This window comes from Apteryx mantelli, chromosome 21 (assembly GCF_036417845.1).
Source record: "Apteryx mantelli isolate bAptMan1 chromosome 21, bAptMan1.hap1, whole genome shotgun sequence".
In the NCBI taxonomy this organism is placed as follows: domain Eukaryota; kingdom Metazoa; phylum Chordata; class Aves; order Apterygiformes; family Apterygidae; genus Apteryx; species Apteryx mantelli.
The window spans coordinates 1,855,354-1,869,705 of NC_089998.1; the positions used below are offsets into that span (position 1 = coordinate 1,855,354).

Sequence of the window (14,352 nt, forward strand, 5' to 3'; positions counted from 1 at the left end):
TTGATGCGTTCTAATAAACAGTGCAAATATAAGCCTTTCATGCTTGCTTGAGTGGGAGACCTGCGGTAAAGCTTGATATTAGAAATACAGTATATACAAAGACACAACTTTCAATCAATATTCTTCTTGTATTATGTAGTCCTTATTGGTGTTTGCTAACATCATAGAACAGAAGATGGAAAAGATCAGTCTTTTTCTTAAATAGCTAACATTCTGTTTGATAGCAGAAGTTTTGCATCTATGTTTGAGAATACAAACTTGTCCTAAGAACCTGTTGGTGTATTTAAGTTTAGTGTTCTGAAATAAATAATAGTACCAGTGTATATCACAGTGACTCTGGATGTAATCAAAATATTCTAAAGCCATTTTTCTCTTGTTTTATGTAAACATTCCATGATTTATACTTAAAAAGAAATGATTTAAAATGTTTCTGGACCCATAATTAAAGGGCTTAAAATTTGTATCACTGGGTGATACATATACATTAAATTAATCACTTAATGTTACAAATGAATCAGTCTGTCTAAAGAACACTGTTTAGAAAAAGCCTAGGCATTTAAATGAAAAGTATGATTAACTTATTTTGTTCTTAATAAATAAATGTCCTTATTTACCTGGCTTAACTTGATCACTAAGTAATTATGATGTCAGTAAAAGATTAACTTTAAGAAATAGTTAGCCTAAACAAATGTCTTTCAAATATGGAATAAAATTTTGTACTTATGTGGTTTATTTATGTATTTTTAACAAAATCTAACTCAGTATCCCTGTGTTTTCCTATAGCTAATTTTATAAGTCATATGTGTTAATCCAGTGTTATGAGAATGTAAAGCTAGGCTTTTTTCCTCTTTGCAGTGCCCCAATGCCCTACCTCATTGGAATACATTTAAGTTTGATGGAGGTAAGTCTTTCTCACCATTTCTGGCAATATATGTAATTTTATGGTTTAGACCCAAATTCTGCAAGCAATTATACATGCATTCATATGCTTAAAAATTAAATAATTGTGCTAATTCATTTGGGATTGCTCACATGATTGAAGTTAAGCATACATGTTAACATTAAGTCTCATGGGAGTTGGGTCTGGTACCTTATACTCTTTGGACATACTTTCTGTTTTCAAATCAGTGGTCAGTGATGAGCTCATGGTGTGTTCCCTTCGCCATCCTGTTGCTTCATTTAATCAGTTTACCATTTACTCGGTTTGGCTCTGTATTCAGAAAGGCAGAATTGATATTAATCAAAATGTTGACAGTTACAGTTCTTCCTCTCTTCTCCCCCCCCCCCCCCCGGCTTTTGCAGACAGATTGTGATTTTTTTTATTTTTATTTTTTTTAGTGTTCAAACGATCTGAAAACAAGGAACTTGCTGTTAATGTTAACACAAAGCTGGCAGAAAACCAGCCCTCACAGAAACCTTAACATATAAACAATTCAGAGTAATTCATGTAACTTAAAAAAAAACTCCGTAAGTGGAAATAGCATTTTCTTTTGCTTCCAATAGTGGTGAAACAGTGGATGACTTTCTTCAAAAGTATCTGGAGGACAACATAAGCTATTAATATAGATCCTTATGAAAATCCTGGTCCTTTTTACTTGTGTCCCTTTACACAGGAAGTCTGAACTTCGTGTATATACTACGGGTGGTAAGAGGTATTCCTGCAAAGAAAATACTGCCTTTTGGAAGGCAGTTAATTTAGAAGGCAGTGTAGAATTGGTAGGAGTTGCAAGTGCCCTTGACAATTATTTGATTTGTGTCTGAATTTTAGACACCTGTGTTTGGAAATTTAGGCTTACTTATTTAGGATACTTAAAAATTTACAATGCTGAGATTTGCATTACATAAAGTAATGTATATTATCAGAATACCTGTTCTTATATTGTCCATAAAATGTGTAATTTCTGTGGAAACATTGATAAAGCATATTCTTTCACTAGGGCGTATCCATGAAATGATCCTCTATGTCTGTGTCTATTTTAAAACTCAGGCTATTATAGTATAAAACTTCCCCTTTTTTCCAGTACTAATATGACATACTTTCTTAGAACTCACCTTTTACAGGTCTTTTTTTTATTTTTCCCCTCTCTCTCTCTCCTGGCCACAGACAGATGATTTTTGATGCCCTTTATATTGCTAAATAAAGTACAGATTGGCGATTGACAGTACAATGTGTTAGTGAATAAGTAATTATTTTAAAAGTCAGCATGTAGATTTTCTTGCACATCCTATATTTATGTTAGAGGGGTTTCTCATAATGACACTTGAATACTGCACAGATGGGACCAAAGTAATATCTAGGGAGAAATAGTCTATCCTATATTTTTGATACTGAGCAAGAATTTTTCTGCCCTGTATCTGTACTGAATAATCATTGGCATGCTTATTATGGTGTGTATCTATTTTAAAAAGCACTGCCTGGTAGAGGATGGGATAATTATTAATACAGATATTTTTCAGCTTTCACAAGTATTTTGTCTCACAAAGTAGTAATCTTGTGAACTACACGGTCAGCCTGGCAGTGGATAAAGAAAAGATCTAATAATTTACATCTTGGAGGCACTTTGCATGATGTCTCACTCCTGCCCCTAGATATAAAATCATTACCTCTTCTTTTGTCTCAGTTTTTCACATTGCAGTGCTCTGTAGGCCTTCCAAATTCCATCTGTAAAAGTCAAAAAAGAAGTTGTTCTTAGAGAAGCTAATTTTCATCCATTTTAGTAACTTGTGAAAAAATCTGTGTAGTATTAAATCCAGTATGGCTTTGGAATAGCCAGAGATTTTAGAACACAGACAGACATTGGCAAAGTACTGTTATTCAAAATGCCTTATGAAATAAATTAATAAAGTAAAACTTCTCCCCTCCTCTCCCTGCTCTTAAAGATGAATTGAATATTTTCGGATAAAGATTCATCTTGCAGCTAACTTTGCTTTTCTTATTGAAAAATAAAGCAAAATAAAATCACACAGTGGGCTGTGGTATCCGTTGTTTATTGATGGGTAGTGCGTAATTGGTCTGTGCCTTGGACAAAGGAAAGGTGACATTTGTCTCACACCTTGACTTTTACTAATTACCTCTTAGCCTGTTTTTGATGCCAAAAGCTTACTCTTTTCTTCATCCCATTCTTCACACATAGGTATAAAATTGTATGTTCTGTTAGAGTAACAACTTGGCAGCAGCGTTGTTGCTCATGATCTAGCAGTTGTGTATTTTTTTTTAAATATACCATATTAATTTTTCCGTATCAAAACAGTTGTATAAACTGCATCTAAAGGGATACTGTCATCAACCAGTATTTGTTTTTCATTTAATGCCAAAATTTCAGCAGGTAAGTCTCTGAAAGTGCTTCGTTAATTGGAGTGTTCTGGTTTCAGATTCCCCAGTTTTCCATTCAAGGGACGACAGGTGGACTCCTTAGCTCCTGCAGAGCCCCATGGGTGTAATTGCAGGTTTACATATCGGCTCAGAGCTCTGCTCTGGCGGCTCTGATCGCAGAATTTGTTATAGTTGCGTAAATGTTCGTGGAAGCCTAGACTTAGGCAGACAAAGCTATGGTGTAATGCGGAGGCTCAATCTGGAATGTAGGAAAAAGATAATGTTCTAGCTTTGAATTTGTTTCTGTGGGTCATTATTATCCCTATCTCGGAGTGGATCCTCTGGAAGAAATATTGTAGTAATTTTAGTACTTAAAAAAAAATACACCCTCTGTCTCACCTCGGCAGATTTTTTTCAAACCATTGTGCATCTTGAAGTTAGTGAGCAGTTTCCCATGTTATGTTGCGTCTCTGTAGAAGCAGCAGTTACTTTAATGGAAAATGACAAATTTTTCTTATGATTAAAATATCAAACATATCCATTGACTGTTAAATCTAATTTGCTGTGACTGAAATGTTCTCCAGTGAGATAAGATAATCTCCTGTTATAGGTCAGAGGGCTTCAGCTGATTTATGAGGGAAAATCTTGGTAGAAAATACAGAGCTGTGTTTTGTGCTCTTATTTTTCAGCTTTTCTATCATCACCTAGTTAGTCATTCTTTATAAGATTTCCATTTAGCAATCCATAAAGTGACTTCAAAGAAGGCTAAAAGTTTATAAGCTCTTAGATAAGCAAGGCTGGGACTGTCACATGAATAATGGAGCGTGCTTACAGAACTAATTGAAATCATATTAGATGAAGATAAGTACTTAGTACTGATTAAGAACCATGCGATAGGAAGATGAAACTCTGTCGAACGAACACATCCCTTTCATAGTCTTGCTTGTTTTTTTTCTTGCCTGCTTACTCTATGCTATTTTAGTGTTCACATTATATTAAATTGACCTTTATGCTAAAAGTGGTGTCAAACTTAGCTAGCAGCCTTTCACATTTTGTCATAGTAAACAATTGTTTCAGTAACTGCTTCTGTAGCAAAGGTTATTAGTGAGTTGGTGCTGAGGGAAGAGGAATGCCCTTGACCTAGTAGCTACCTAGTGGAATTCGGGCACATGTGGTTTGGATTAACCATTTTGGGATAGTTCTTTTTAGCTGTCAGATACTGAGTTGCTGGCGATATAAGCTTCCATGCCTGGCTTCCAGTTATTCAAGTTACCGTAATGCTCACCCTCATCATGCTCTGTTCAGGGCACAAAAATAAAACTTATTTAGAAATAAATTTAGTGATTAGAAAAGTGTTTCTTTGTTTATACTTTTTTTGAAATTCCAGTCATGCAAGGACTTTTTCCAGGCCTGCAAAATTTTTATTCTTGTAAAATTCTCTGGAATATATTTGTATGTGAAACATCATATTTTATTTGTCAGAGTGTTTCTCTAACATTTTCCTTAAGCATGAAAGATAGTTATGTACATGATAAAGTCTTACGTGAGCAAATTTTTTTGTTTTATTTTAACTGAATATCAGTATCAGTTCATGTCAGGAAAACTAAGTTCACTAAAATACATTGTGTCTTTATTATGCTGGGACATAGCAACTGATCTCACTTTATGCAAATAGCCCTTTCTCTGCGTAAACAGATGAAAGGAGTCTTGTATGTTCAGTCCTCCAAACTCCATGTACGTATTCCAGAAGCACTTTTCTGCGTATCTACATGATCTTTTTCAGGTAGACATGAGGATGCTCTGTTTGTGAGCCAGTCTGATTATATGCCAGTTAGCATGCACAAAATCTGAGCTAATGAGCTCTGAGAAACAGGTTACATGAGCCTGCGCTTAGTACTAACAGTGCCACATGGCTCCAGTTGCCTTGAAATGCTGCTCGAATGAACGTGCAGCAGTTTGCAGAAGACACCCTGAGAATTCATTAACTACTGGGATTTTCCAGTGGTAGTGTTAATTGTTAATTATATTTGTTGATTGGGGGATGGGGGGTTCATCTTTAGCTTTTTCTATCCCTTTCCATTTGATAAATAAGTGTATTTTCTAGCTATAATTGAATAAATGTTTTCTAGGTTTTAAATAAGGGGTAATATATTGGATATTCTTAAATGCAGATTGTTAAGGACTAAAAGTAATTCAGGCACTCACAAATATTAAGTTATAGTTGTACATGGTTTCAAGGGCGTTGATAAAAATGGATGTAAATACACGATGAGTTAGTTGTTAAATTGTCCTTTGTAAGGCAATGGGAAGAGAAAATATTTTGATTTAATAAGAGACTCTGTGCAGGGGAGTGCTTGAGGGCAAGCTGTAAGACGAATAAATACCGCAGTACCGAGTGGACATCGCAGTAACTGCCGAAGGTTTTCCTTGGCTCGTACAAGAGCGTGAGAGCAGCACTAGGGGTGTTTGTCACTCAGTTGGCAGCAGCTGCTTGTGATCAGGCTCTGGGGAATCACCTGTGCAGGATCAGGGCCCTGCACATCAAGGCTGGGAGGTGGGCGGAAGAGGGGAAGATGCCCAGGAGGGGGCAGCGGCCACCTGCGGTGCCGAGATCAAAGGCTGGAAAGGGCAGGGGGCACATCCAGTTTAACCATATTTGTCTGCTGAATAGCTATTTCAGATTGTAAATCTAAGGGTGATTTCATTAAGTCCTTCTGGCTGCTGTTGGGGCATGAAATAATAAAATTTTATATCCGTTGCCTTTCCTGCTTCTGGCAGCCAGATTGACACATTGTTGTCTGCAGCGCTGTGGTGTTCTTAAAAAAATAAATGGAAACGCTTAACTACGTAGAGACGAGTCATAGAGCAAATGGATTTTAGACTTACTGTGAATGATATTTTTGTAATAGTTTCAAGTATAATGTACAAACTAGTTACCAGAACATTAATTTTTGTTAAGAGTTTTAACTTTTCAAAATAATTATTTGGAGTTATATTTTCTCTTTTCTGTTATTGCAACATTTGTAGTATATTGAGCACATTTGTGTCTGGTCATGAAACCTCATGGTCACCTTGGTTTATGTTTTGACACCAATTTAGTTAATGAAGGTAACTAAACCTAAAAAGTACTGATCTCTGGTATATATATATTTTTTAAAGGAGCTAAACTTCTGAAAAAAGTTTAACTTAGTTTTTTTTGTGATAGAAAATGTGAAAAATGCAAAGCATAGATAGTGATAATATAGTAACATTTAATATAAACAGGTATTAGTATTCTTGATGAGTGTTGCTTCAAGCATATGATCAGAGTGAGACAGAGGAGCACCTCTTAGTATTTCTGATATAGTTTTTCACTGTTTTTGCAAACTTTCATACAAAATATTTAAGTTACTTAAAGGGTTCAGTTTCTTGTGAGAAGGACAGATTGCACTAACTGCTGCTTATTTACTGACCTGGTGTTTAAGGCCCCCTGGAGTTTGTTTGAAAAGTTAAGAGATTTTCACAGTAAAGGTGCCATTTCTGAAATTTAAAGTGCTCTTTTCACCAGGAGATAAGTTCTCTCTGATTAAGTCAGTAATTCTTACTAAGCCATGTTTATAGAGGCCATAAACAATGGGTTCAGTGTGCTTGTTAAACTAGCTTTCCATACCTCTCCACTCTTTTAAAAAGAGATGTTTAAAATAAAAGGCAGGTGTAGCTGTTAGTCCAATTTTGATGGGGTTTAGAGAATTAATTATGGTTACAAGGAATTCAGTAAGGTTGGTTAGGAAAGTTTGTAGTTGTGGTAGATGATGCACATTTCCACTGAATCACTTCTTTTGACTCAATGAATCTCCTGTCTGTAGTAAATTAGATAGGCAAACTGTAATATTTGTATTTCCTGTTCTCCACATATTTTTCTGAAAAATGTGGTCTTAACGAATCCAGTCCATTCTGTTCAACAGGAAGCACTTCATTTCTAAAATTTTGTTTAGATAGTCAAAAAGTTGTGATATACAGAATATGATTATATGGCTTAGTGGTTGTCCCTTTATGTCTTGAGAAAATTGTGACAACACCCAAACTGTACCTGTGACACTGATCTACATGCAGTGCAATTTACAGTATGCCAGGGGTATTTAATGTGAAAAGTGCATGAATTCTTACTGAAATTCCAACAACAGAGTAAGTAGTTTTATTTCCGGGCTAAGTCTTTTTCCCCTCCCTGGGCTGCTGGTTGCTACGTTTAACAGAAGAGCCATTTGATTATTCTACAAAAGCACATCTTCCAACTATCTGCTAATATCTTTAATGTACCTAATAAACAATCTTTTTGAGCAAAAGTTATAGTGAAAGGAAAGATGATAAAAACAGATAAGGTTTAAGATGAACTGGTCAGTCTGCATTTCTCTGGCCACAACCAGACCAACTGCATTTGTGTATTTTTCAAATGCAATGCGAAACAGACCCTATAAATCAAGCTAGTGTCGAGTGTTTTAAATCTGAGGGCTCGTAGACAGGGAATTCCACTGCCTTCATACAAATATTGAGAAGTTTTCAAATAAGGTTGTGCTTTTCACTCTGAAAAAGTATAGCAGAGCAGAGCTTAATAATTAGTTAGCCTTCCTTTCGGGAAGAATTATTTTTGGACCATGTGTAGAGGTGAATTAGGTTGATCAGCATTTATAGTCCTTGCGTCCTGAGCTGCATCTTTTCCTCCTATACTCCTTGGCAGAGATCTGCTTGTGAAAAGCCTGTTCTTTGCTACAGAAAAACTCAACATTTTGCTGATGGGAAGGTGCAGATTCATCACCGAAGTTTTAAAAACACTCACTGACAAGTTCAAACACATGTATGCTGCTTCTTCGGCGGGAATCAAGAGAAGGTTTTAATTCCTTCTGTCTTGTCCTACTGGCACTTGATTTTTGACAAGCTTCTGGCTTTGGTTAAGTACATTGCTAAAGACCTTTTTGTTGGAGCTTTTCAGACTCCTCTGAGTATAAGTGAGATTTTTAATTTTGTGAAACAGGAAGAAGCAAATCAGTTTGTCTGGCTCTTCCGGACTCCTAGAAGGAGCGAGACTCCTGGATTGCTTTAGAGTTTATCAGATGCAGCCAACAGAGTGACCTTTGGTTCCTGAAATGGAGAGGAAAGTACCTGGTTTGTCATGCAGTACTAGTGCCCCGTTTTATGTGAAAGCACTAAACAGAATATTCTTCCATTAAAATTAGAGAAATTTCTCATTGAAGAACTAAATGTAAATGTCTAGAAAGCTTTCTTTATAGTTTTGGGTTTTTTTTTCATTGTTTTTGGTCTTTACCCCTGAGTACACAGCAGCTTTCTTTATAGACAGGGGACTGAGCCTTGAAAACTGAAGGTAATTATTTAGATGCCTAAGGCTTAACATCGCCATTGTTTTAGAGCTTTAGTTCCTTTCTTTTAAAGGAAACAAATCCTCCTACCCCACAAAACCTTAATCAAAATTGAGTATGTTTTTGTTCATTTTCCTCCTCACTAACTCGCATTTGGTCCTGCTTATAGGTATGTAAGTTATGTACATCCCTAAAAGCTTGCTTCCAGGCTCACTGCGAAATTTCCTTGATTACCATGTTTCATAGTTCCACTTTTTCTGATTTTGAATTTACGAAGCTGGAATTTCAAGAGGGCTCAAATGTGTATCTGTTAAGTGAATAGAAATAGTCTTTGGCCTCTGTGTTGATCAGTCAGTGGGAAAAAAAAACAGGATTTAATTGTCCTCTTATATGAAAAAGTGTTAAAAATATTTAAATGTTGTTGTGTTTCATATCAGTGGTTGTTTTACTGTTGTTTAAGCAGGGAAATTAAATTTGACAATGTTCAACCCTCTTTAGATACTTGAAATCAAAGGTACCAATGATTGTTATTTCGAGAAACAGGCTATGCTTTTCTTCTATACGTCCTTGTACTATTATAGAAGACAAATACGCTAGATTAGAGACATTTTTCTCTCAATTAATGGTAGTAGGATCAAAAACTTCATCTAGTTGACCATTAAAGAGAACGGGATGTGGTAGGGGTGTTTTATTTTGTTGTTGTTTGGTTTGGTTTTGTTCGGTTTTGTTTTTTTCAAACCTCTAGCAGTGTCCATTTTACTTAAATACAATTATAAATGTCTCTGTGTTGGAGATGCAAGATTAAACCTGGAATTTGGAAGCAAATCCCATCCTTGATTTACTTAAAACTCTAACTAATGGAAGAGCCACTGTGTGTGTTATTTAAATTAAGTTCTAAATATAAAAAGATATACTTGAAATCTTGACTCAGCTGGAAGCTGTACCTGGGCATAAAAAATGTGCAGACAGGATACCATAATTAAGATGAGCATTATTAGAGATGCTTGAAATAACTCTCTGCTTGAATGATTTCAGACAGTAACCATGTGATTTTAAAAATTTCAGTATGCCCAAGGTTAAGAACCTCCCTCTGCAAATTGAAGATTAATTTTTCAAACTTGTAAAATACGCATAAGTATGACAAATTGTGAGGGAAAGACAGGTATTTTGGTTGTTTTTAAAATGCTTGAGAAGTTTTGTAATGCCCAGATGCTATGTTGTCACTTGTGTCCTTTATGGATAGGGTTTAACTCTTTATGTTTACGTCTTCTTTCCCTTCTCTTGAATTTGCTCATATTTAGAAAGTTAGAAACATGGCCCTGGAAGATGTGGTGATTCTTAATGTAGACACCAACACACTGGAAACCCCTTTTGATGACCTTCAGAGCCTTCCCAATGATGTGGTATGTACAAAATGATTTTATTCAACTACTCCAGTACTCAAAAGTGTAAATCCTTTTGACCTGTTCAGTTTCTAACTGAAGTGTGTCATTATGTTACTTTGATTATTTTAAGAAAACTGCTTTACCTCAATTGTTTCCTGTTTTGAAGTGTTAAGCCAGGTTTGTCTGAACATTTGCAGATGTATTTTTCAGCCTCAAAATAAAAATTAGCTAATGTTGATGTAAGCTAGAAATGCTGCAGCAACCCAGTTTTGGTTTTGGATTAACATGATTGAGTTATCTAAAAAATTAATCTTTCATGGAGGAAAAAAAATCCAAAAAACATGCAAGTAATGGTACATCTGAACAGGAAACAAAATTCCAGCTTCTTCATGGCAGGAAAAAGGAGCACTGTTTGAAACCATTTTTATCCATTCTAAGAGACTAGGAGACTGCATCTTTTAAATAACTCTTCATATTGAATTAAGTTTTTTTATTTTCCTGTGACTTCTTCCAGCTGAACTTTAGTAAACTTAATGCATTTTTATATGCTGAATGATCCACTTCTAGCACTCCTTAGTGCAAATAATTCTGAACTTATTTTCCTTTTCCATTCAAACTTTTTATTTGTAATTTATGTATTTTTAATAACTTAATTGAGATGTTGTGTAAATATTTGTTCTTTCCCTTTTGTGGAACAAAAATACACCCAGCTTGCCACCTGCTACTGTAATCATCTTCGCTAAAGCTGGCAGGGAAGAGTGGTGAAGTGAACAAAAGCATAAGAAGCTATTTTAAGTCAAATGATGGCTGTTTAGAAGAACACGGGGCTGGGGGAAATCTGAATTTCTTTTACTGGTTCAAAATATTGTGCCTACTACTAGGTCTATACCTTTTTATGTAAAGCTTAGTATAAAATTGTTACACAAGGAGATCCATGTAAGCTGACCTGTTTGAGAAAAAACTCAAGTAATGGTGAATACTGAGTGCCGCCTCCTGTGATGTCCCATCATTTCTCTATGATCAGTGGAGTGATCTGTGTGTGCTCAGAAAACAGTGAGGTCTAGATAAAAGGTTCATCTTCATTGTGAACATCTTGGCTCTTGTCAAGCGTTTAGTCTATAAAAGTTACTTCCATGCACTTTTCTGGCTTCATAGAGTTTTCATTTTGACTTCACTCCCAGCTTGCAGAGATGCCAGCTGGTCATTGCTCGTGCCATTACCCGCAGCCCGGGAAATGACAGGCTTGTAAAGTCCATGGAATTATGTAAGAAATGTCTGGATACAGCGAGTCCTGGGCCTCAAACATGTATATGATTTGTCAACAATCAAGTATTATAATAGATTTTATGAGACTTCATTAAAGGAGCTGTTGTAGGAGCACTGTAGAACATCAGAAGAGACTTCACCAATAAACACAGGACTTCAAGCTTTGGAATGTAATAAATTTTAAGAGACTTCCTTCCTTTCATTATTTACTTTTACTTCACTTTTATAACAGTAAAGAGTTGTGTTTTATTAGTTCAGATTTCTTGATTCAGTTTTCCACAGGTCTATTTAAGAGCTACATTTTATCTTGGAGGATGTTTGGAGCATAGCAGAGGAAGTGCTGCCAGCAAATTCAATTAACTGGCATGGCTCACAAATAGCGTACATGGTGGTGGTTTTTTTTTGTTTTTTTTTTCCTCACAACTGCTATATAAATACAGCTGGGATTAATATTTGTTGTAACAAAGACTTAACTTGAATAGTGTTGCTTTGTGCAATTAATGTTTGGGATCAGTGTTCATGTCTTATTTAGTTTTGTTTCATTATTTTAGTTACCTAGATAATGAAGTGTTCTCCTTTAGGTCTTTTCCTTTCCTTCTTCCTTCAGACTGCTTAATATTTGGCTTTGACCACTAGAGAGCAGCTGCTCTTCTTTGCAAGAATTGAATTTCTGTCAGTTCTTTCATGCATCATGTGTTTGGAACTGTAAGTGGATCAAGTTGTTCATCTCAGCAGGGAGACGCTAAAGCCAATCCATTATACTTTTTTTTTTTTTTTTTTTTTTTTTGGTAATGGGAGGATGTGCAGAGTGTCTCCCCAGTGGTGTAAGTCTACATAGGTGCATTTATAATCTCACAAACGAGATAGAAATCTCTTCATCAGTGTTGTGATCATATATGGCTATTCTGCCAGTTTTACAAGTGAATATAAACATCCATGAACTCTTGAATGAACACAAAATTTACTTTGCTAAATTAAATCCATCTATATTCAACAGTGATGAAAATTATTTAATGTGATGTATTCACCAGCAGGTTTTTTAATGCAGTAGAAAAATTAAAAAAAATTTTTCTTCCTCAGCTATTTTAATTAACTTAGGTAGAAGAATCCCTAGAGGTTATTTGGGAGTTTCAAGCAGTGAGTCATGCTTGAGTTTGATGATAGTGACATTGCTACCCAAACTGTTGGTTTTCAGTAGTCCAGAATGCGTTATTCATCACAGTTTCACTCCTAGTATCCAAATGAACATGGACCGTAGTGAAGTGTCTTTCCAGTTAACATTCACGTCACAGCGGCTGGATAGCCGTGAGACACTTCCAGCAGAATCGGATGAAGCCATTTCTTTGCCGTGGTTTGCCTCAGTGGTACCCGCTCGCAGTCAGACTTCCTCAGTTGTTCGGGACAGGTCCTTTAAAAATCAAGGTGTGTATTACTGCGTTACTGATTAACTATCTGAAATGGGAAAAGCTGTCCCTCCCTCACCTTCTGTTTCTGATATGTGGCTGAAAATCTGGCAGCATGAGAGCACCCTGGGAAGTAAGTTTCCTTTTTAAATAGTCAATATTAAAAAAAGAGATTTATTAAGGACTGTGATTACAATAAGTGCATCTGCTGCTGACAAGTCTCCTACACCACCGTCTGTGTTGCAAGGAATAGCAAAGAGGGGGTAGTAATTTTTTTTTTTTTATATACAAACCTTATGGATTTATCATGTATTTCCAAATAAGTGTCATCTTCTAGTCTTGGTTGTAGTCAGAGCTTCATATTACAAGGAATAAAGCATAAGCTCACTCTGTCAACTTGTAGTCTTTATTAAATGAAACCCTGATGCAATGCCTAATATAGTATACAGCAGCAAAGAGATCTTTCTTATTTTATGGTTGTATGAGTATTTTGAGTTTGTACTAGCCCATGAATATTTTAGGCTGTCAGTAATTTAGTTTTGTATGCTACCGTTGTCCATTCATTAACAAGTTACCACAAGTAGGAAACGTATGTTACTGTTTTTCCACTCAGTGGGAAATTAAATGCTTTTAAGAGAGCAAGAAGTACTAACTACTAAAGCTCTATAACAAATCTGTTTTCTTAAAGGTGAATCCATTTTTATTTCTTACACTGTGTTTGCAATAGAATGTTTCTTGCTTTATTCATGTTGACAACTGAAAAGCCTTGGACCTAATTAAAAGAATTTCCACTAGCACCTTTACTGAACCATTTCATTATGCTGCATTGCACAGATTGCATTTTGAAACATGGTGATAGTTTAAATCTGACCTTTAAACCTGAACTGCCAGAAGTATAAAAATCTTCTTTTAAAAACACTCTCAGGGTAGACTGCATGTATATGTGTCTGTTTGGCTAGAAATAATCTTCATATTGAATGGTCACAATCTTATTTTAAAAGAAGTATTACTGCCTCTTTAGGAAGGAAAACAATCATAATTCTGTTTATAGTCTATTTTACTCTGGAATAAATTAATACACAAGACAAACATGAGCATTCTTTCTCTTACTCGATATGTTGTTGTTAACTTTTTTTTTAAACTATGATATGCTTATTGTGATAAATTTGAAAGGCAGAAATGTGTGAATATATAAAATAGACATCATGTAATGTTAGATTTACTCTTGGAAGAGAGCAAATGATCTGATAGCTTTAAGGAATTTGCAAAATACTTATCAATATCCTACTTTTATAATAAATGGGGATGCTGAGACACAGAAAGGCTATGAATGGCCTTTTGAACTTAATTTGTTGTACAACAAAGCATAGAACATTTTTCTTCTACGCAGATAGAATTCATATGAATTTTAAAGAAAATTTCTTACATGAATGTTCGGGTTTTATTTTCAAGGTACGCGGAGATAGAGACATTTTATTATTTTTTTTTAGAACTACTTTTAAATGGTTTATATGAGTTTAATATAGGAAATAAAGGCATATTTCATCATTACAACTGTCATCAGGCCCCTTAAACATGGAGAAGTTAAGGTGTGCTGTTCACATTTGAAAATATGACGAAGCTGTTGCACTGAG

General features: G+C 35.4%; 1 protein-coding gene across 5 annotated transcripts in view; it reads left to right on the plus strand.

The window, feature by feature from the left end:
* DENND1A (DENN domain containing 1A) overlaps positions 1 to 14,352 on the plus strand; it is a 228,105-nt gene that overhangs the window by 129,788 nt on the left and 83,965 nt on the right. For all 5 annotated transcript variants that reach the window (XM_067308804.1, XM_067308803.1, XM_067308805.1 and 2 more), the window contains 2 exons: positions 856 to 901; positions 9,966 to 10,067. In XM_067308804.1, the coding sequence (XP_067164905.1) occupies positions 856 to 901; positions 9,966 to 10,067 (148 nt within the window). The remainder of the gene's footprint in view (positions 1 to 855; positions 902 to 9,965; positions 10,068 to 14,352) is intronic.